Below are 24,212 nucleotides of genomic sequence, written 5' to 3' on the forward strand. Positions count from 1 at the left end.
AAGTGAACATTATGAAACTGTAAAATAAACCAGATCTGAAGTACAGTCAAGGATTCAGGAAAACTTCGAGCAGCAAATTCAGTTAGAAGCTACAAAAGTATTGAGAACTGAATATAGAGACTTTCAAAAAGCTCAGTTGTTTGACGGGGCTTGGTTGACACGCTTTGGCTCCACTCCAGAGAAGGTCCATTTTGGATGTGACTCTTCCCAATGGCATTTCCAAAACATGATTCTTTAGTAATGCTTCTAAACAATTGTACTTAACTCTGCAAGGACAACTGTATGTAGCAGTTTAAAGTTTGGTTCTCTCAGACTTGAGGTGGGTAGAATAACTGGCATGAGCGTTACCTCTCTATAGGCCTGTGCGTGATGTGCATATGCATTGTTTATTTAGTTTTTCGCATCACATTGGATAAACTGAATAGTGTTTAAGAATAAAAATAAAAAATATCTACAATGCAGACGTACTTGCCTGAGTCATTGAAACTGTGACGAGGAATGTCAATGTGCAGAAGGAATGTTACACACATTATGACTGTACTATCTATGTAAAAAAAAACCCAAACAAACAAAAAAAAAAAACATGGAGGACACTGTCATAAGGCAGTGGTGAAAACACTTGATCCATGGTATGCAATACAAAGCACAAACATTTCATCCAAATTTAAATCTTAAAGTTGTATTGCAGTTGTTGTGCATAGGTCGCGCAAGTAGTCTCACACACTGCTAAAAAAGTACCCAACAATTTGTGGTAGCTGTTGATGTGCAAACTTGGGGAACTAAATGTGAGCTTTTATTAATATTTTTGTCCAGATGAGAATAACTTGGATATCATATTAAGGTTGTATAATCACTTGACAGTTTGCTAAATTAAATTTTGGTTATGGGGTGGTGGAATTCACAGAGAGATGATTTTTGTTTTATGTAGCATGAAGTCACATTGATTCTCTTTTGGAGACTGTAAACTGTGGTTAGCAGCGATTAGCAATTTCAGCTTGCGATGTAGATGGTCCTCCTATGGACTTGCAGCAGTGGGAGTGTTTTCCAGCGGCTAGTTGCGGTAGTGGTTAGCGTGCCTGGCTCTCCTTTCCCCTAACACACACAGCTGCTTATCTGACAATCTGCTGCTGCAGCATTCCAGCCTCCAGCTGTCCCAGGACACCCCACACTCCCTCCACACAAACACATACTATTCACTTAAAATCTTGAAGCTTCAAGTGCCACATCCTCTCCTACCCCCTTGTTAAGGACACTCATATGGTCAATAATCAATGTTATATCATGGACTTAATAATCTTTTTGATTTTATATTAGGGGAGAAAATAGTTTGAGTGTGTATAGGCTGATTTGAGGCTCCCTACAAGTCTAGGAATTTAAGAACACAGGGGAAGACATATGGGTGGCTTTAAGTTGGACAAGACATTGAAGAACAGCTGAGAAGAGGAGACCTGAGCCCCCTCTGCAATGTGCCTGAAGGACCATGAGGAGCCCCCTCTACCTCTGGAGAAGAGATTGGGAAGGAGACGTGGAGGGAGGGCTTGAGGGAGGGAGGAGGATAAAGGCGCCTAACTTAGTGTAGCCTATGGTGTGGAGGACCCATTAACGCTGTTTATTAGGGTTGTGTCATTAAAAGTTAGGGGGAAATCCCCTTGGGAGGGAAAGCAGTGAGCTATGGGACAGAGGAGGATAAAGAAGAAATGGCGGCACAGGGCCCCTGGTGATCCCGAGGTGCGTCAGAGAAGGTATCCCTGTCTGCGTCAGGAGTTCCACTCCATTGGCAGCGTAAAGACGGGAACCGGCAGAGGAGAGCGAGGGGCGCAAACGACCCTTTCTTCCCTCCATGGGCGGCAGGGGTATTTTGGAAGAAGTTGCCATGGTTACCCCTCAGGCCTGGGATTTGTAACATGATAGCTGACTGCCAAACCGCAATCTCAAAGTGGGAGAAATTGTGCTTGCGTTTGCGAGTATTGTATGAAAGCTCCGTCTGTGTGTCTGTATGTGTTAGGAAAGGGCTCTGTGAATTAAGAGAAACACTGGTTTGTACCTTTTCGAGGTATGAAAATGTGTGTGTCTTTCTTGTTTCGGAGGGGGGGGACTGGTCAGTGACTTACAGCGGTGGAAAGTAACATTTAAAGTACATTTACTCAAGTAATTGCTACTTCTGCTTAAGTACCATTTTGTGTTGCTTGTACTTTACTTCCTTTTTACTTTACTTTATTTCCATTAACTGTTACCTTGCAGTTTTTACTCCACTACATTTATTTTACAGCTTTCGTTACTACATACGTTGTGAATTTAGTTTTAAAAAATGTGATGAGCAAACATTGTAATCTAATAAATGTTAAGATAAAACTTTATTGAAAATAAAGTTCCCAAGCTACACAGCAAATTAACTATATAAAATAGTTAAAACACCGTTACCAGCTTCAAAATTAAAGTGATGACCACGTTATATTTTAATAATCCAAAATGATTCTTAAATATGCCATTCTGCATAAGGAGTACTTTGACTTTTGGTTCTTTACTTTTGTACTTTTACATGTGTAAAAAAATTTGCTACAAAGCGGACATGATCCGAGTACTTTCTTTCACCCCTGGTATCTTACCTTACTTTTTCAAAGTTTGTGGCATTTCTCTGTGGATTTCCTCATCAATCACACGCACATGCGCCCAAGCACGCACACGCAGCGGCACAGGCACACTCTTCGTTACCTCGGTCTCCCACCCACACAGGGGCCTCCAGTTAGCCAGGGGGGCTTGGAGAGGGGGTGTTTTACAACCCTGCTCAGGGAAAGCCCTGAGCAGGGCTGCCTGGCTAGCACACACAAATACACAAATGACTCATTACAGCGGAATGTTTGCCTTGTTTTCCATGTCATAAACCGCTCCCATAGCAATGGCAGTTACTCAAAGGGCCTGTTGACTTGACTACCACAGTCTCATTGAGATTAGGGATGAACCATTTGATACTCTGGTCACTAGCCATCATTGATAGACTGATAACCTTAGTTACCTCAAGATATAAATGTCTGTATGAAATACCTTTCAGTTTAATAAGATCACATTTTGATTTATTTTGAAGCCAGACTCCGAGACCACACACACACACGCACACACACACTCTCACACGCACTCAGCATCTCCCAGAGTCCCCAAACTTCCAAACGTAGAGGACTGACAGGAGAGAGGATGATGTCATCATCATCTCCAGCTGGGGAAGAGGTTAACCTGCCTTCCATAGTAAACAGGATCAGGCTCTGCTTCACCACGTGTATGCACAAAGTATTCTCTGTACCACAGGGAAATAAGCAGCAATTTATAGTAAAACATCTACTGTTCGGATAAAAATGAAAGATAATGTGATAATTTTTTAGCAGGTAAATCAGTGCTTAAAGGTGTACAGAGTGCCTGAAGCAGCGTCATCTGATCAAAATGCTGTTTGTTTCTTGTTATCGTCTGTAGTTGTTATTTGTGGCTTAATCACAACACCTTTAAAATGTTGAGAAAACGATTAGATTCGTTTTTGCTTGATGCCAAGGAGTAGGTTCAGAACAAAATGAGTCAGTCATCTATAAACTGTAGATGTTCATACTTGAAATCAAGATGTTTGCCATTTTTGCATAAAAATGACAGCTTTCTAATTTATTAGAAAATAACTGTCATGTCACCTGTGTATTGACTAACTGACTAATTGAACTGTCACAGATTTAATTATGATATACACATCAATACACAACTGGGAATCAAATGGGAATGTCTGTGGGAACAGTATAGCCTGTCTCAACCACTGAAGAAATTTCCATTATCTTCACAGAAAATCGTTGCATTTCCCAAGTGTATTCTCCCCATAATCATAAATGTCATCGCCGTCACTCTATCTCTCTGTCTACTGCCAGAATTTTCTCATATTCAATTATTCCTATTTGCCAACAAATACAATATCTGCTGTTCTCTCTGTTTCTCAGGCTCCAATAAGAAGAAGAATCACCTAAACCAGAGGGTTAAGATGCCTGACTATAAAGTAGCCTACGTTCAGCTGGTGAGAAGACACACATACACACACATGTCCACTCAGACTCCTAATCCTAGTCTCTTCTGGTTAGTGTGTTGTTCGAGTAGCATTAGCTTACTGACTTACTGACCCCAGTACACAGTGGGATAACTTTTTCTTTTTCTCTCAAACACCCTACCCTCTGTAATTTTTTTTGTTATTGTGGAGGTTGCATTATTAAATTCAACACCCATGGGGAAATGGCATCTTCAGGGGCCGTGAGCCTTCAGCTCTTGTGTCATGGGCTATTTTTTTGAATGGAGGGGGGGGTGAGAGATGTGAGAGATGAGACGAGTTTGATGATGTTCACCCATAGATCCCTGAGGGGCAGGTGGCCTTTAAAAGTGAGCTCTCACACACACATACAGGTATGAACAGACAACAAGAACAAAGATCAGCACACACACACACACACACACATATACACACTATATAGCCCAAAGTATTGTGATGGGGCAGTTTTTCAGGTGTTGGACTGGGCTCCTCACATCCAGTGAAGGGAAATCTTAATGCTTCACCATACCAAGACATTTTGGACGATGCCATACTTCCAACTTTGTGGTGAAGACCCTTTTCTAGCATGGTTCAGCATGGTTGTGCCCCAGTGCACTAAGCAAGGTCCATAAAGACATGGCTGGATCAGTTCGGTGTGGAAGAACTTGACTGGCCCACACAGAGCTCTGATCTTAACCCCATCGAACACTTTTGGGATGAACTGGAACCGAGACTGCCATCCAGACCTTCAACATTGACCTCACAAATCCTATACTGACTGAATGGGCAAAAGTTCCTACAGAAATACCCCATTATCTTGTGGAATGCCTTCTCAGAAGAGTGCAAGCTGTTATAGCTGCAGAGCTGACTGTTTAGTTAGAGTGCAGTGTCATTAAAGTCCCTGTTGCTTTAATGGTCAGATGTCTCAGTACTTATATCTATATAGTGTACCAACCTAAGAAGCACCATTCTGCCATTTTAAACACCGTTCTCATGAGAGAGGCCTCACATGGACATAGACACAAACAAATTTCACAGCACTAGCCTGCATCTCTCTCCTGTGTGGTTCGTACACTTCTGGCTGCACTCTTAAGTGCAGTCTGGCTTCTTATGGGGCCGAGGATGAAAGGTGATCTTTGGTTACGTGTCAGACTTTTTGAGATATGGTTTTCATCTTTTTTAGATCTTCTGTCTGTGCTTGTGTGTTGTGCCATATACAGCATGTGAGTCATTTTGTGTGTGTGCTGTTTTGAGGGACATCGCTGATGTTGGTGTATTAGCCCAAACTCCCTCATCGTCACAACCCTTGCCTTCACACCTGTGTTTGAGGTGAGCTTTGGTTCAGGAAAGCCCATTCTGTGCACTTCTTGCCAATGTTTGAAGTCTGTTACTCTTTGAAATCAAACAAAACTCCCCCCAAAATGTTAAAAAAGTCACTGTTTAAATGTGCCTTTGATGCAGACGTGAAAAAGCAAGGGGCCTTTGTTTTGTCCCTGCTGTTTTGATCTTGCCCAGATAAATCAACAGTGGTGTAGACGCTTGTTTACGCCATGCTGTGACTGGGAACCATCAATCTCGAAACGGATGAATAATGAAAATTGTCTAAACACGACAATTTGAAAGAGGATACATACTTGAACCAGTCATGAATCTTTTAAGAGGGGAGACTTCCTCATGTCTGACAGCAAGGAAGTGGCTTGTGATTTTGTGTGCGTCTGGAATTCCTAGCGGAGTCAGTAGTGATGCTTCTGTCTCACCAGATGCACACAACAATAATAGGTGTGAGGATGCAGAACAACAGCACACATGCACTAATGCACACACACACACACACACACACACACACACAGACACACACACTGTGACATCTGTGCATCATTCATGCATGCTAAGCCCTAGAGGGCTGATGTTTTTCCTGGAGTGTCATTCGCTCTGTAGTCACAATCACTTGTGGTTTTCTGAAGTCATGCTCACGTGACAGTGAACAGTGGGAGCAAATACTGAGATGCAGACTTTGTGCTTAAAATGGTTTGATATAAAACCAAAAATCCTGCTTATGGCCTAAGGCAGGTTTTTGGAAAAACATGCTCTCTTAACTTCTGTTCCTACTTCACTCTCTCTCTCTTGCATACGTGCACACACACACACACACACACACACACACACACACACACACATACATACACACTCAAAAACTCACACACAGAGCCCCAGAAAACCCTCCTTTCTTTTGCAGTGGTGGGTAGAAAACAAGATTGTTCCTAATTGACACCACATGTTGGAGAGTGTTCTGCGGGTCGATGCTCACACCGTGCCCCCCCCATTCTACCCTCATTCCCCCCCTTACCCCTGCTCCCCCATCAGCTAATATTGCAGTAGTAATACGTTTGCGTTCTCCCTCTCTCTCTCTCTCTCTCTCTCTCTCTCTCTCTCTAACTCTCTCTTTCTCTCTCTCTCATTCCTTACTCTTGGTTTGTGGTGGAGGGGAGGCCTCCCGTTAGCGGGGTTCCGTGACAGCCATTTTCCTCAGGCTTGGGGAGGGGGGGGACCCCGGTAATAGGGGAAGAGATAGTGTCTGCATGTGTGAAATGTGCACTGTGTGTGGGAAAGTGTATGTGTGTGTGAATAGCTCACGCCGGAGAGGTGACTAAGGGCATGATGGAGTCATGCCAGAGCAGGGAGGTCCTGAGACGGGGCAAAGTGATCAGGGGAGGGGGAAAAGGGTGTGTAGGTGTGTGTGTGTGTGTGTGTGTGGTGCTGGTGTTGGGCTGACAGAAACAGCAGCACAAAATGAAAAATCTTGAGTCTATCTGAATGCATTTAGGTCTGACTGCACATCAGTGGGGCTGGTGTGTTTAGAGTCAGACTACTTTCATGCGCCGCTATTACTAGCCGAGTCAAAAACTGCTGTTGCTACGCTCAGGGTAACACTTGTTTCAGATTTTCTCAGTCAGCTCATACTGTTCCATCTATTTGATGCTGTAAAGGGGTGATTCTGGAAAATCCAATTTTTCATTGCCCTTCCTGACCTCTGTTGTAGACATTACTTCATATACAGTAGGTGTTATTAGATTTCTTGTCTGGTTCACTATATCGTAGTGTAAAAACATTTTCCCCTTGTTTGTAAGAATATTCTTGTATGTACTTAGCAATCACATCTCCTTTATTATCAGGAAAATCGGTAGTATTTTTGGCAGCAAATCAAGTTGACTTGAATGCGGCTGATAGAGAAGAAGGCATGTTTTTGTAGCCGATTATATTCATAATGCATATCAGACCCTGTGATTTAACCTCATTAACTTCTCTTGGCCCATCTCACAGTTAAAGTACACATGCCGCCATTTATAGTTAAACCTTGCTTGCTTGTTAAACCTATTTGAAACCTTTATAAACCGATTCTGGTGCTTTTCATCAAAGAAAAAGCACTCCACTTTACTCCAAATTATAGTCAATTTTGAATGTTTTCAGTCATTGTTTGGCAACATTATTGTCAGTCAAACATTGACAATAAAGTACTCTCTGCTTGGCATGTAAATGAAAAGGCTGTGGTGAGTTTTGGTCAGAGGAAGAGTTATTTTCTCTCTTTGGAGTGGCAGCTAGTTTGCAAGCCAACTTTGCTGGCTGGTGCCAGCTGCAGCACTTCAGTTCGCTGAGTGCTCAAAGAGCATGTTGAAAGCTCCCGAAGGGTGACGCTGTGAATATATGAATGGGATGCCTGACCGGTCTCAGCATTTCTGAATGATCCAGTTTGATACCACATTGTCTTGTAAATGTCAAATGGATGATGTGAAAATAATGATGTCTAATCGGCAGATTGTCTACAGCTGGCCAGATTCATCAGTTCATCTGACAACATGTTGAACAGTGATTGCAGGATTATGAAAAATAACTGTGATTTATAATTTTCATTTTACTTCTGTGCTTTAACCCAATTCCATAAAAATTGGGATGCTCTAAGTAAAAACAGAATGCAGTCAATCTTTGCAAATGGACCGTTTGCTGACAACGGTTTTACAAAGTGTTCCCAAGTCCATGTACTAATATCCTTTATACAGTGTGTTTCACGCAGCGTTGAACCTCATCCCATCTTTGCTTGTGAATGACTGTTACTATCACCTGTTACCGATGAACCTGTATACCCGTAGATAGATTTAAAGAGGTGTATTTTTAGGCATTCCACAGTTTTCGCTGTCTTTTGTTGTTCTTGTCCCTCATTGTTTGAAAAGTGTTGCCGGCAGCAAATTCATATCAGAAGTGTATATTTACATTTGGAACATATTCCTAACTTAATATTCTAATTAACCAGGAGATGTTTCTTAGCTGGTAAGTGACGGCTCTCCATCATTTTCTTGTAAGACTGTTCTTTGGTGTAAAGAATGGAATCCCAGACATTTTCCTTGGGTTGTTTTCAGCAGAGGTCAGAAAGGAGGAGCAGCAGTTTGTCTTCTCTCCGTGTTGGGCACTGCATGGCACATCCAGGCACCTGTGGGATGCTTGCAACGATTTAGCATAAAAATCTAAACTAGTTAACTGTTGTTTGACACTGTGTGTACACCTAAAGAAATCACACAGATTAGAAGTCCATGTGCATCAACAGTGATCTGGGCTTGCTGGGAGTTTGTAAGCACCTTCGTCAGTCCATCCTTTTGTGGGGTGTGGTTGCACAAATCCCACACAAGCTCCATTCAACAGAGTTTATCTGTAGACAACAGCTCGCTTCATACAGTCATAGGAGAGTCTGCGTAAGGGAAAAAGTAGTGAAAGTAGATGATGAGTGAAAACTTTGCAGCAGAAGGGAGAGCAGGCACACAGATGGTCCAAGGTGTTGTCACAATGCTGACCTTTAGCTGTCATGAAGTGAGCAACTAGTTTTGTTTACACATAAACCAACACTGTCACTATTTTGATAGTAGTCACGATCTGGTTCTCCACATCTGAGGACAGCCTAGACCCATTTACACATATCTTAAAAGCTTTCAGTTAGATTTTCATTACACAATTATTGTGGCCAAAAGAATTCACGATAACAATATTATTGCAGTATTTGTGGAAATGTCAGTCAAATTCATTTTTATCCTTGTTTGTTTTGTCCTTTTTGGCAGATGAATTGCACTCAAAATATGACTGTAGGGAGGTGAAGAGAGAGTATCAACAACTGTCCAAAACATACAAAAAGCCAATTCATCAAGGGCAGTCAGGCGAACTGATAAACAAAAGATCTGTAAGCCCTAACATCTGTGCTGAGTTATATATTCAATATTATCATGTGTATTGTTAACATGATATCAATATTTCATTTTTAATATGGTTATGATCAATACCAGTATATCCCAACACTGCTGTTTTGAAGTATGTGCATTAATTAAGAAGCTGTATTTATTTCCATAAATCAAAAACAAATTTTAACCCTTGAATTAGTTATTTCCCTAATGAGGTCTGGAACATGGTCATTTAATTTTTGTGTTCTTCTTTTCTCTTTCCTTTCACAAAAACACCACTCGTATGTCTTTATTGTTTGTGCTCTTACTGACCAAATTTTCATAAAAGCAGTAAATCAGGTGTTAAGCATTCTCTCCAGGGTCCTGGTTGCTGACAGCAGTGAAGCAAACCAGTTACACCAGTCAGATTGCTCTGTGCCTCAAAGCCGTGTCCTGACCCAACGACCACAGAACAAAACAAGATATGGGGTTGGACCAACAGTTGTAGAATAAGTGGTAGCTTCATTCAAATTGCTCATTTCCCGTGTTTCTTTCTGTTGCCTTCTCCACCCCCGTTCAATCCACAAGGAAGGCATCACTCGCAGTAAAAGGGAACGTGGAGCAAGAGAGAGAGACAAACAAATGGAGGGAGAGACTCAGTGGCAAACATGGTGGAACTGTGACACAGCTGAAAAGGAGGAAGAAAGAAATAGCTGTATTGAGAGTGATTATGAGAGGGAAGCTGTGGCCAAGTCTTCCTCTTCCCTCTGTCTGACTAACACTAGATGGCAACATTTTGCTGTACAGCTTCTCTCACTAGCCGCCCTTCATCTCCTATCTGTTATTGACTCCTTGTTGCTTAACAATAGACCCTCCGGGGTTGTGTGTATTTATGTGACTGTGTGTATCTTGCTGGGCTGAAAGGGGTGGTGGTGGAGAGGGGTACAGGATGGGGGGCTGCAAACCCCTGTGATCCCCCCACCCCCTCCCGATCCTGTTCTCCGCTCTGAACCGCGGCTCTCTGGAGATGGAGGTGCTGAATCAGGCGGTCAGGCCGAGGGGGAAATCTTGCTTATCTGTATGGAATTTTATTATTTTCAACTATTTGGATCATGATGGCTCCTGCTCTCCTTCCCTCCCTCTTCCTCCTTTCCACCTTGTCACGCAAACACAGGCTTTCCTCACATAGCCTTGTCAGTCTGTCTGTCTGCCGCTCTGCTTCCTTCCCTTCCCTGTGCTGCCTCACCCTTGCTTATCACGCCAATTAACATTTTTAACTTCTGCCACTTTTCTCTCAGTGCTCTCTTTGCCTCAGTGTTTGTCTCATTCTTTCTTTTCACATAGGTTTGGACCATTTATCAAATCAAAATTGCCATTTATAATTGAACACGAATAGTGATTCTTACATGGCCGTTTTTCTCTTGTATGCCAGGCTTTCCAGCAGCCTAGAATATGAACGATACTGTAAATCTTAATGTATTTCAAAGCAGAGTAACTGGAGGAGTGGACAATGCAGCTGTCCTTGAAATTTGAGACTACTTTTCACAGCAAATAGCCCCCTCCTCTGTTATTCCTTGTTGGTATGTTTACTTGAAAACAATTAAAATGTACAAATTGTCATTTTCAGATTAATTCAGCATTGTGTTGTTCATTTTAACAAACCGTTCTGAACATGAGAAATATTCAAATAAAATGCACAAAATTGACAATGGATTCACAGGAAGCACATTGTACTGTCAGAAGATGCTCACATGCCGTCCCCTTAGGTGTTGTGTTTCATTAATTTATATTAGGGCCTCCTACTAGTAGCTTAAAGGAAAAATGATATCAAAGGACTGACAATCTTCTGAGAATAACAGTCAGTTCTTTGTATTTTCTTAGATTATTGTTGCTTCTTGGTGATGTTATTGAAGGGATGACAGTACAAGCACAGGGCTATTTTGTAATAAAACAGGCAGTTTCCTACAAACATTTTATACCCAATTGTAACCATATTAACTGTTTTAAAGAAAAATTAGTTGAACCAAGGAAAATGCACCTAGCGACGTTCTCTGCTGGTCATGTGACCCTTTGTCATGCTTGTGCAGGAAAGTACCATTTATCTAGCCCCATTTCTGTTGTGCTCATACATGACATAATGGGTCATACTGATGTCTTACTCTTGCATATTTAAAGTCATGTTCCGCTCCACAGTGGAAAAACCACAAATATATACAGTCACCACAGAAAACAATATGATGAAGCCAAGGCTAATTATGTTGTTAGGTTAAGCTAGCAGAAAATCTCTGCTCTCGAACTGCGCAGACATCTTTAACGAGAGGTCTTATGTGGACCATCAGCATGACATCAACATGTACAGTGACATTACAGAGGCAACATTTTGATTATTAGATGTTTTTACTAAGAATATTAAGGGAAAGTTTAAGCATCAGTTCACGTTGAGAGTTGTGATTCTACTTTTATCCAGAGCCATGCAGCCCTAATGTCACTTAGATGTATCTTTCACCAGTCGAGGCATATAAATCTTTGGAGGAAAGGAATGGACTGGTGTACTAATTAGTGTGTGTACATATATCTGTGTGTGCACACGTGCAAGTTTGCTGGTGGTAAGCCTAATAAAAGCAGAAGCTTTTCCTGGCAATCAGACTTTGCTGAAAGCCCTCTCCCCAAAACACAGGCACACATACACACACGCGCCTTCCTATGTTTCTCCTGATTTCGAAAATTCACTTCTAAGTAAAATCCTGTGTGTGAGGGTATGTGTGTACGTGTAGGTTTCATAAGAGCTCCCGTGGAGAGAGAACATGAATTATAGAGAACCGAGCAGGGTCTCAACCATCCGGTTTGGAATCTCACACGCAAACCTTTTTTTGAATGGCTTCAGTCAAGGCTTTGTGTTGTTTCTTTCTCTGAGCTTTATTAAGTTCAGATGACACGAACTTTAATGACATAACTGCTGCAGATGTAAACAGCAAATGTTTGTTAAGGTCATTTTTTTCAAGAGAAACAAAGGAGAGACGGGCAGAACAAATGTCTCAAATGTAATGTAACAGCAAACAAGCACAGTTCAGCTGTATGAATGCACAGATCTGGGGACCTCATTCTTTCTTTCTTTCTTTCTGTCTGTACATGTCTTTCTTCATCTCTCCTTTGATCACTTTGATTGATTCTTACTTTATCTCTCTCCAAAGCATCATCCTCATTTCCTCAAGGTTTCCCTTGCTTGGATAGCCATGGCAACACACACATACACACGCACAAGTGTACATGCTTGTAACCTTTCTTGATTACCCCTGACCTCCTGACTTGTAATGACACAGCTGCCATTTTGATCAGCCAATCAGCATGTGGCACCACCCAGGTTCTCAGCGGGGCTGCCACTGGCCTGATAAAGCCCTCTGATAGGCCCCTGCTGATGCATTTCCTGTTTTGGTATGCTTCTTCGTTTTTTATTTTCTCCACCAGCTGGTCCTGACATTCCTCGGTGTCGGGGAGGGGGCAGGGGCATTGCCTGGATGTTTATGTTGTGTGCGCGCGCGTGTGTGTGTGTGTAAGAGTCTGTTTGTGTGTGTGTGTATTGGGTAGCCTAGATAGTTTGTTCTGGGGCTGACCGGGGGCGGGGTAGATGGAGGGGATGCTTGAAATTGGGGGGGAGGGTATGTGAGGGTTGTTTACATGCGTTGACGAGAGAGAAATGGGGTACATTGTGGGGGTTGGGGTGGTGAATGACATAGATGGAGAGGATAATGACAGTGAACAGCTGTGTGTGTCTGTGTATCTGTGTGTAATGGGGGCAATGTTGTGCAAGGTGTGATTTGGCTTTAAGGTGCAGAGGTTGGGTGGGTGACTGAAAGTGATATGATTCACTGTTTGTTGGTCATTATGGACAGATTTGGCCGTGTTATTCTTGGCTGTTGATGTTACTGTTGTCGTTGTTGTTGTTGTTGTTGTTGCTGTTGTCCTCTGAGTGTCCACTTCAAGACCAGATGGATGTTAACGTCTTTGTGGGTGGCTGGGTGTGTATTTTGATGGTGATGATCTTTTCCTGAGAGCTCTGTTACCAGGGTCCAATGTCTCCAGTAGCAGGCTGGGAGCAGACATGCCCAGACATGAAAAGTACCATGCACAAACACATGCGCACACACAGATACTCATTCTCACTCACACCCTGTGTTTGTCTCTGGGCAGAAGTATTGGCGCATGTATCACTGGACGTCTTGACCAGTATGTCAGAGGATCCCTGCGATAGATCTTAGAGTATTTGCAGTTGACACCAAAGCTGCTGTTCCCCCACCTTCCTGACTCATGCTCTTTGTCCCACAAAGCACATAAACGTGAGAACTGCCGTTATCTAGGTACTACACTATTAGATGTCTCTGCACATCTTGACCCATGTGAAGTACTTCTTTTCTCTAAATGACTACAGCAACAGCAGTATAGTGTTTAGAAACAATTATAAAATCAATAAAATTATAAAATGTCCAGTTGATTTCCACTGTAGGGATGAAGGCATGCACAGATGCACCATACTGTATTTCTGTCAACACGAAATATGATATAAACACAGTACTTGGATAAGGTACTGGCAAAAAAAAAAAAAATAACAATCCAATGCAATTTTGTGTGTATAGTTTTGTTTCTGCCTTAGACTCCAGCATTTGCAAACCAAATCTGATCTCATGGTGTTAAGTTAAAGTATAAAAATAGTCGCCTGTCTGAGGTTAGCAGATGTTTATTTATTCAGTGAGAGATGGAATACACTGTAAGTTTTATACATTAAGAGTCAAGAGTCACAGAGCAAGCAATTAATATTGCTATGTGTGGATATACATCTATGCAAACAAAATATACCGTGCAAACAGTTTGCAAAATATTATGTGCACCATAGAACTGTAATGGCCATTAATATGAATGACATGGAGACCCACTCAAACATGCACTGCTGCAAGCCAAAGTTGACCAAGTTATTTGGCTGTTGCCGGGCTGTGGAGAAGATGTCATTGTAATTGGAGGGAGGGCCAGGGTCATGACCCCGAACAAACCCGCAGCAGGATGCTGTTGGTTAGTGGTCTACTCTCACTGCCATTTATGTCTTTTACAGAGAGAGATGATTTCACTTTGCTCTTTTTCTCAGCTGTTATTTTGCCTCATGCCTTTCAAGCTGTTGTGTCATCTGAGTTTGACTTTTTCACCTGACTCCATTTTGCCTGGCTGAACAAAGATTAAATGGAATGTAAATTAGTTTGATTATACCCTCCTATAGTTCATCTTCCCATTGAGTCATTCTCACCTCGCTGTTATTCCCAAGAAAACAGCAATCCAGTTGTATTTGTCTTTTTCTGTTGACTTTCTTTAGCCCTTTAGCCCTCCCTTCTCCTCACTCTATCACCACCTCTGTCTCACACTTTGCTGCTCTTGGAATGGTTTGTACGAGGAGGTCTGGACAAAGGCACAATGGGACAGAGTATTTTGTGTGTGAGTGTACATGTGTTTGTGTCAATGAGATATAGTGAGAGTGAATGTGTGGCCCACCCAGGGGCCTGGCAGCAGGAGCTGTTAACAATTATCAGGCTACATCTCTTCTCCTCATCTGCCCCTTTCCATCAGCTTTCCTGTCTCTCCTGGTGTTCTTTGTCTATTTCTTTCTGTGATTGCAGATAAAAAAGACACTCATACATAGTACAATATTAGGTTGAGAAGCGATCCAGTAGAAGTCAACAATATAGGCACAGTGGAGTGTGTGCACACCAAGCATGTTCGTGTTCAGGCTGATACAGTCAAGATAACTCTGTAGCTTTTTTTAGGGCACTTGCAGAGTTTGTCTAAATACTAGAGTGTAAACACAGGTTTATGTGTTTTAGCCTTTCAGAGTGGAAGTTATGACTATGGGTTTTTTTAGTATACGCAGAGATCCATTCAATCCCTAGATGTATTGCACAACATGGCACCACTGCAAAACAATATGACCAGTGCTTTACATTCATGACAACAGGGCTGTGTGATATGGTTAAAATGATCATCTCAGTATTTTCCTATATCAATATACAATATATCACAGTTATGCAAAATTTCATACACATAAAAACAAATCAAAACAAAGAAACCTGATGTTCAAAGTGCACCAAACTCTGTAACTGATTTTGTTAGTTTTTTTCATATACAGCTTACTTGGAATTCTAAATTTGGACAAAAAAAAAAAAAAACCCACAATGAGATGATCACCATAGTGTAAATCCAGAGAAAGTTAATAAACAGAAATATACAACACAGAAACTTCTTAGAAGCCACCTTTTTGGAGTGAATGCAAAACCACTTGAGACTGTACAGAGTCTGATAGCAGCTTTCACAGTTCAGCAAGCAGACATAACTTGGAGGATAAACTGTCTTGTCTCCTCTCTTCTTACTTCTAGTTCTATTGGTTTGGTCAGTTCAGGACAATATAATCCAAAGTGACTCGATAAATCCACTTCCAAGCAAACTGGGGTACGCTTGGAACAGGGGATGTCATCTGAACTAACTACAGGAAACAGCCCCAAAACATTCTTATGAATATGTTGTCCGTCGTTTGGTCATTTTTTTTCATATGATTTTATGGGTACAAGGAGACGGATGTTGACATCGGATAGCCAGCAGTTACTCATGCTTGGAAAGCCTAGCATAACAAAATGAACCAAGGGCAAACCGCAGCCTGTACAGATCACTGTAGACAGCTATGTCCTTATCTGGTGTCATGACCAGAGATGCTAAATTATGGCAAAAAGCACAGGCAAGTCTAGGATGCTTAGTTAAACCTAAAGGAACTGGAATCGTATTTGTTTTTTTTCTCCTTGCTTCTTGGCTGCCAAAATCTGTTATCTTGCAGGATGACAGGTTGCCAAAACTCTGTCCAATAAACAAGCTACTTATGAGTCCATCTGACTTTTGTTTACAAGCCCCGGTTCACTTGTAATTGGGCAGTGTGAACTTAAATGAACTGAAAGGAAAAATGCAACAAAATTTGATGTACTGGTTGATACCAAAGAAAACAGACACACAAATGTGTGATCACACACCTCTACAGTGAAGCTGCAGAAGCCTGTTTGGAGCGAGTATATGCTCTTCCCTCTTGTTAAATGGCCTGTGAGCAAGGCATGTAACCTCCTCAAACTGGTCAAGTGGAGCTAGTGTTACTGCCCAACAGCAGGAAATGGGGGCTTGCACACTTTCATGTGCTCATTGCATGTGTTGCTGAAAATGAACATTGTGCTCAGTCAGTGCTTCTTTCTATAAATGGAATTCACACACACACACACATATACATATATATATAGATATATATCTATATATATATATATCTATATATATATAGATATATATATGGGGTTGCCCTCAGCTCTAATCCTGGTAACCTCATCGCTGTGTTCTCTCCCTCTGTAGTCTGCCAGGCTCTCCTACTGTGCAGTCAAAATAGACTTTACCACAGTGTGAACACCTCATGGTCTCTTTCTCACTACCACACACACACACACACACACACACACACACACACACCACCCATACTCAAGATGTCTCTGTGCTTTGCTACAGTTTACCCCACCACACTGCCACCGCAGCCGCATGAGCCACAACCCCATGAGATTTCCCGCCGCGTCGTCAACACCTCTTCGTTTCAATGTGTGGCCCTGATTTGGCCCTACTCTAATGGAAACCGCCAAACATCTGGTTGATTTTTTTTTTTCCTTTGGACTGCTTTGTGAATGACTATATCTTCTGATTCTTTCTGGATTGTCCCTCATTAAAAAAATGGATATGTAGTTTGTCTAACAGTCTCTTAGGACCAGTGTGAATGATTCAGTTTCACATTTTTAGACCACTTAAAGCCTTTTCATTCTCTGTGACCACATTGAGAGCTCCTCTGTTCTTTAATTCGGTCAAGTGTGGTCATCCAAGACATTGGTGTACTTGGCCCCCACCCCTCAGTCACATCTTATTTAGCCCCACAATAACTCTAGGTGCTCGAGGTTTGAGACAGCACAAAAGAAAGGCTGATCTCGTGTCGTAAAAGAGTGGTTAGATTGCATTTTCTGATGGATTCAATTCTTAAGTTCTCTAGATTATCTGAATGGAAGTCGCCATTTGACCTCAAGAGTAGTTTCACAGCTGTTAAACAGTAATAAAATGTTGCTCCAAACTTCTTTCATTCCAGAGGATATAAAATCTGATACCATGAAGGCTATTCTGCGGATCGAGGATATTGGGAAAATGAAGTCGAACCTACTACATGGTGTTGAGTAATCATCTTTGAAAGCCTCCTTTTTTATTTTTGGATTCATAGCATAGTTTTTACTCTGTGCTCACCATGCAGCCCATTCAGAGACATTTAAATGCTTATATGCATCTCATCTGTTACTTGCTGATGTCTGGTCCTGCAGCTGGTCCTAGTCCAATCCGGTTCAGTCATCTCCCTTATGTTTTAACTCTCAGAGCAGCAGGTTGAGGTAGCCTTTTGTGTCCCTAGCTGCTGACTATGTCATAATGTTCTATTCAAGTACCAGGCACTGGCACCTTCCTGTTTTCATCAAAGACATTTCAACAACACATCAAGCCAGGACATCTATGGCTTTCATATTTCATACTTAAATCTAAGCTTATGAATAATAAAAGAGTCTCACCCCCTTCACATTTTCCCTGTATTGATTTCACAAGCATTCCAAGGTTGTCAGACACACATTGGTCGATTCTTTCAACATTTTTCCATTTTTCTTTCTTCTCTTAAGGGGAAATTATTACACAAACACACACCAGGACATTTTCCCCCCTCTGGTTGTTTTTGAGTTATGACTGCATGCTCAGTTTGTCACAGATCAGAAGCAAAGGTCAGTCAGATAGAATACAGTTGTTCTTTGTGTCTCTCTTTCCATTCCTCGCCAGGTCTTCTCTCTTTTCACCCTTCTGTTTCCTTCCCTCCCTCTGGGGCTGCAAACAGGATTACTTAGGTTTTGTGTATGACTCTGTCACATGAGTGCACGCACGCACACACAGCAACACACCAACTCTGGTTTGATGTGGGGACATTTCACTGAAGTGTATTTGTACACCAACTGTAAGCATTTTCTGAACATAACTGCTGTGCAAACAATAAGGGGACCCTGAATGTTGTCCTAAACTTTGTGAGGTGTCCCTAATTAAGTGGTTAAAGCACAGCAGTGCTCAAATGTCACACATGGCTGACACTTAATGGAACAGAATAAGACACTGAATTAGAGCTTAATAAAGAAACATACACACAGATGGGGAAAGTGAGACGGTTTGGTAGTGAGTCAATGACAACATTTCCCTTTCACTCTTAACACTCTCCTTTCTCCTTCTTTTCCCATTGAGAGGGAAACTGTGGTTGTTCATGTGCGTAACAGGAGTATGTTTACATCACTAGGAGCATGGGGCCTCGTCCCAATATTCCTGGATGGCAGCTTGATTCAGTGGGGAGCATGGTGAAGATCATGGCTGAGTGAGGGAAAATATCCACGCCCACAATTTGTCATCTAGGAAGCGTAGTGGGTAACAGAAAGAAAACCCTCAGAGGCACATAATGCCTCACTGTCTTTCTCCACTTTCGTCCTTTTTGGCCAGACCACGGCCTGTAAATCACGCAGTATGCACTCATACTCTCTCCCTCTCTTTCTGTGTGTGTCTCTCTCAGACAGACAGGAAAGATCGTTTTGGCTTGAACCACATAGAGACCGAGGGGACATTGGCTTTGCCTGTGCTGTGGTGCGATGTATATATTTCAAACAAAAATATGAACGTTCTCTGCCAGCACTTTCTCTCACTGCGGAAATGTGTCCAGCAGACGCTCGAGACACGCATGTGCACACTCATACACACACACACACACACACACAGGGTGCGGCCTGCTGCCAACAATAAGACTTGTTTAACGAGTCTCAGAGCTTTGTTGATTTCAATCTCGGGGCTTTGTTGTTTTTGTGAATCGTGCTCTCTGAGGCCAGTATTAATCTTCGCCGTGTGTATACACAAGGTGTCCAGCACTGTGCCGTGTAACTGGAAATTGTCATGCGACAGCATTTGGTTCAAGTTGGGTGAAGTCTTGTTTGGCTCACTGCTTCATTGTTCTTTCCGTTGCCAGGTCTGGTGTTTATAGCACTGTGGTAGACCCCTTCCTCTGTCACCCGTGCTTCTTCCAGTCACTTCCTTGTGTCATCTACTCCCATCCTTGTCCCTGCTGCCTCCTTCTCCTCTTCCCTGCTACCTCTCAATTTACTCCTGCAGCAAACTTCCCTTGGCCCGGTCCAGTATTTGTGTTCGGGTTTCTGCATTCTTCGATGGCGTTGTGTGCAATTCAAGAGAGACACCGAGAGCCTTGACAGGGCTGGTGTTTGGTAGTTTCTGTTTGGGCCTGATGAAGCCTTTACCTCCTCACCAGGTCTACGTTCTTGTCTCTCTTCCTGCAGTTCTGCACTCACTAGAAAACCTCCTGTAGTTTGCAGTACAGGCATTGCCACAAGACAGGAACACAAGAACAGGGTGGCTTTTCATTTGATTGAAGGTTGTGCTTGTTTTGCTCTAGCTGCTCGTCAAAGCTGGTATCAGAGAGTTTAGACTCAAATGGCCAGGTTTTAGAGAGTAACATGAATTCAAGTCTGTGTAAGATATCATGCCAAAATAGTAGTTTCCATAATAGTTGTGTTTTGGATGGAGCAAGATTCCTGGTCACGCCAGGATTGTCAAATTGGACATCACAGGCTCCACTGTAGTTCGTATATTTCAAGACTGGGTTGCGGTTAATATCTTAATGCAATGACCTCTCGATCAAGTTGGAATTAGTCAGTAACTAAGAAATACTGGTGGAAGACAGACTGCAGTCTCTCCAACCCATAACAAGAAAATGGACTGTGGTTTATTTGTGCTCATTACTTTTGGCTAAAAAGCTAATTTGTTGGCATTTATTTCAAAACGTATTTATACCAAAATCTAGATGAAAATTGTGTGAGCATTGTGTACTTCAACTTTTTTTTTGTTGTTTTTGTTTTAACTTTAAGGCACTCTGGCACATGATCTGTTGTGTCTGTGATCAGACACGTTATAAGCCGTGAGTTTGCATAGAGTCGCTGCTATTATCTGTGTCCTCTGGCAGTACAAATTTCATAGGGACATAAAACTGGAGAAATCAATTTAAAACCAGTCTGCTGCTTTAAAAAGCTTTGTTTCCTTGCTTAAAGCGAATATGTAAAATGATGTAGACCCATTTTGGTGCTTATTGGTCATGTATGAAGGACAGAGCATTTCCTAATTTGTGCGTGTAATGAAGCTCTAAACTGTGTGTATTCAAGCCAAAATTTCCATTAGAAATATTAGTACCGGTGCATTCATCCTAGAAGATTTCAATGTCCTGGACAAAAAAGGAGAAATTCCAGTTAAAAGTCATCTGTGGTTAAAAACAATTGAGAAATCGCTGATGCTATACATCACCAGCCCAACGCATGGTATTTGTCCACCTGGGAATGAGACTTAGCAAATCAGCAGTCTTTCTTCTATTATGCAATTCAAAGATGTGCTTGTGTCCACACAGAAAGCAAAGTGAATTTTCGACTTGTTACTCACACATGTTTGACTGTAGGATCATTTATGTTTGTTCTTCACAAACAGACAGAATACCTTACTGTACATTAGGTTAAAAGGCAAGCCAAGGCATCTTTATTTATATAGCTCATTTCATACACAGAGGCAAGTCAAAGTGCTTTACATGGGCAAAGAAATCATTAACAACATTAAAAGCATTAAGCATTAAAAGCAATAAAACAAATTCTTTTAAAGAAAATGAAAAAATGTATTGAATAAAAATAGAGAGATCAGCAGAAAAGTGCAGTTCCCCTCCTGGTGGCAGTCAGCAAGGACAATGCATTGATTTTGTCTCTGATAGTGTCACATGAAAAATTTTCTTCAGGTTTGGTGTGAACACAATGAATTATGACATCATGACTGGAGATATTTTAATGTTGTCCTGTAAACATAAACTCTGCACCATCACAAGTCCACTGAGCATCTAGTCCTCACCAATCTTATTATTTATCTTATATTGACGTTTTTTTCATTGATGTTTTTGCCAGATCTAGAACCGCCCAGTGAAAGATGAAACCCATAGAAACACACACAGGCACATACATACATTCATAAGTCTATACACACAGTAATGATACTCCACACTACTGCTGTAGATTGTCTCAGCTGTAGAGGTGAAGTAAACAAGACCAGCTCCATTCTGCATCTTTGCCAAGTGAGCTTCATGTTGTCTCCCCCTTTGGGAATTGAATCATGCCATGTGGTAATTATATGCATGTTTCCCTTGGTATTTTGGGGGTTGGAGACAGACAAAGTAACGTTCACATCAGAGCCAAATCATTCCTTAACGCCTACACACTGACCCCAAACAAAATATTTCACATATTTAAACAGAGCAGTTGATTGACAATTGTGCTCATGGAAGCAATTCATTTTATAGTGGTAGGCTTCCATATAAAATCATCTGGATAATACTGAGTCACATCATGACATTTAACTATGAGTTATTATAAAGCTGTCGTTTGGTGTAAACTACAGCGTGAGTGATCATTTATCATTTTGGGAACATGGGTGAGGATTTTTTCAGTTTGCTCAAAATCCAGACACATTATAAAATTGACACATTTAATATAGTTTCATCATTAAAAGTTACAATCCCATTTTATATGGAGTTGAGTCATTTAAGGACGGCAATGATTTAGCTCCAGTTGAGATTGATAATAGTGCATTCTTGTTGCCAGGTGTCAGTGGGAGAGGTTGAGAGGGATAGGCCATGGATATGTGTGCATTCCTGCACCCACTGACCTGTTACCTCTGTGTATGTGTATGTGTGTGTGCGTGTGTGTGTGTGTGTGTGTACTGTACTGTACTGTACTCTACGGCGGGCCTGACACAGACTACGACTGGGCCAGTGATGCATTAGCTACAGCCAGAGATGGGTTGGTATGGAATAAATAATGGATACCATCCTTTGCCTATGAATAAATCAAGACCAGAGAAATGGAGAGAGATGTGAGATCAAATGTGGGAGAGAGTTGGAGAAATTGAATGGCAGAGAGAAAGAGAGCATTTGTGTAACTGGAAGAGGAGTATTGAGGGAGAAACAGTGTCCTGAATTTCAAATGACCATCTTGCTTCTCATCTCTGTAAAGAAAAGGCAAATGCAGTTTGCTATTTTTTTTTTTTTTTTGCCCAAAAAATTTAAGTGATAAATAGTAGAAAATAAACAAAAATAAACAACTAATTTCACTTAATATTAGACAGAAACATGATGGTTTCTAATTTTTCCTCCTTTTTTTTGGCTTTGCATCCCAGGCACAGGGCCAGACATTCACCTTCCCTGACATCTTCCCAGAAAAAGACCAGACGGTGGCAGAGGGCTCCACGGAGGAGATGCAGGAGAAGTTCATAGAGAACGAGAGGCAGAGGCAGAAACTTGACCCCAGGAGAGGAGGGGTCACTGAGTGGTTCGGACTCTGAGACAGCCCACTGACCGTGAACTCTGTGCTTGTATGGGTGCGTGGGTGTTTCATTGGGAGCAACATGTATTGATGTACAACACGACTGTTGTGATGTCACTTCTATTTCTGTAAGAAAGCACTCATAAGTGTCTATTAAAGAAGAATAAGTGTGTGTGTGTGTGTGAGAGAGAGAGAGTGTGTGTGTGTGTGAGTGAGACTGGAGACATGTGTTTAGTGTGTGTATATGTGAGTGTGTGAGTGAGTTTGCAAGGCTTCAGTCCAGTAACCCGAGCCAGAACAGAATCACAAGAGGAGGAGAGTGGCTCGGCTCCATCTTTCATGAAACCAGCCCACCATACAGAATCTCCATCACCTCAGATGACCTCCTCTCCATCCTCCTCCCACTCATCCCGATCCACCTCCCGTTTTTACTCCTCCTCCTTGGCACCTCTACCTCTGCACCTCCTCTTTAGTTGTCTCTCCTCTTTCCTCAGGAGTTTCCTTGTTCCTTGTCCTGTCTCCTTTGCTGTCCCTCTTTCTCCTTGTCCCTTTCCCACACTCCTCTTTCCCTGCTACGCTGGGGAGTGGTATATTATGGTATCCCTCGTAGCCCTGACTCTCGGCCAGCTGGATCCAACTACCTGGACAACCCGCATCCTTTCCTCTTTTATGAGTTTGCCTTGGATTAATTGACCACTTTAGGTAAACAACAATTGAGATGTTGTTTCAGCAAAGCAAAGATGTGGAATTTGCTGGAGTGTTTTATTATTTTGTGGTAGCACCTCTTGCCATAACTCAGAGAGAGGATTGTACCCAGTGTTTTTGTGTGTGTGTTTGCCTAGCACATGGACTTGCCAGTGAATCTAATTGTAAGTGCTGTTGGAATAAGAACTAATAAACGGTCACTTGTCCAAAAGTGCTCTGTTTACTTTTTCTTGTGTTCTCCTTGCCTCATCTCCCACGGCTGCTGCGCTCAACAACTGGCACTTCGAGATGCTGTTCGCCACACAAGCTGGCCTGCACGTCTGCCAACGTGGTCTGGTAGCTGCTTTGACAAAGTAATGATCTGTGTTTGAATTGGGCCACTGGAGGACTGAGCTCTCTTACCGTAATAAGGCCCATAAAGGGGAGGGACCTCTCCCGGGCTCGCTCAGACCCTCCATTATGCTGACAGGCCAAGGTTACAGTAAGTGTCCCCCAGCCGTGACCACTAATGCTCGCCGGCTAATACAAAGGTCCAGTTACTGACCTCACCCAGCAAACTCAGCTATCACTAAGGAGAATGTCAATATTGATCCTGCTGGCCCATTGTCTGCTGCCTGGAACCACTTGCCCCCCGCATCGCTATAAAGCAATCAGATTTGGAACAAAAAAAAGCCCCATGTTATACAGCCACCCTATTTCTTTTTCGTCTGCCTCACTCTCACTTTTTATTTTCCTCTTTCTCTG

General features: G+C 42.1%; 1 protein-coding gene across 1 annotated transcript in view; it reads left to right on the forward strand.

Moving 5' to 3' along the window:
* mrpl23 (mitochondrial ribosomal protein L23) overlaps positions 1 to 23,694 on the forward strand; it is a 37,140-nt gene extending 13,446 nt beyond the window's left edge. Inside the window, exons 4-5 of the mRNA XM_046394191.1 lie at positions 3,966 to 4,039; positions 22,618 to 23,694. Of these exons, the coding sequence (XP_046250147.1) occupies positions 3,966 to 4,039; positions 22,618 to 22,782 (239 nt within the window). The 3' untranslated portion in view covers positions 22,783 to 23,694. The remainder of the gene's footprint in view (positions 1 to 3,965; positions 4,040 to 22,617) is intronic.
* Positions 23,695 to 24,212: the final 518 nt, after the last annotated feature.

The sequence above is a fragment of the Scatophagus argus genome, chromosome 7, assembly GCF_020382885.2.
Source record: "Scatophagus argus isolate fScaArg1 chromosome 7, fScaArg1.pri, whole genome shotgun sequence".
Lineage (NCBI taxonomy): Eukaryota > Metazoa > Chordata > Actinopteri > Scatophagidae > Scatophagus > Scatophagus argus.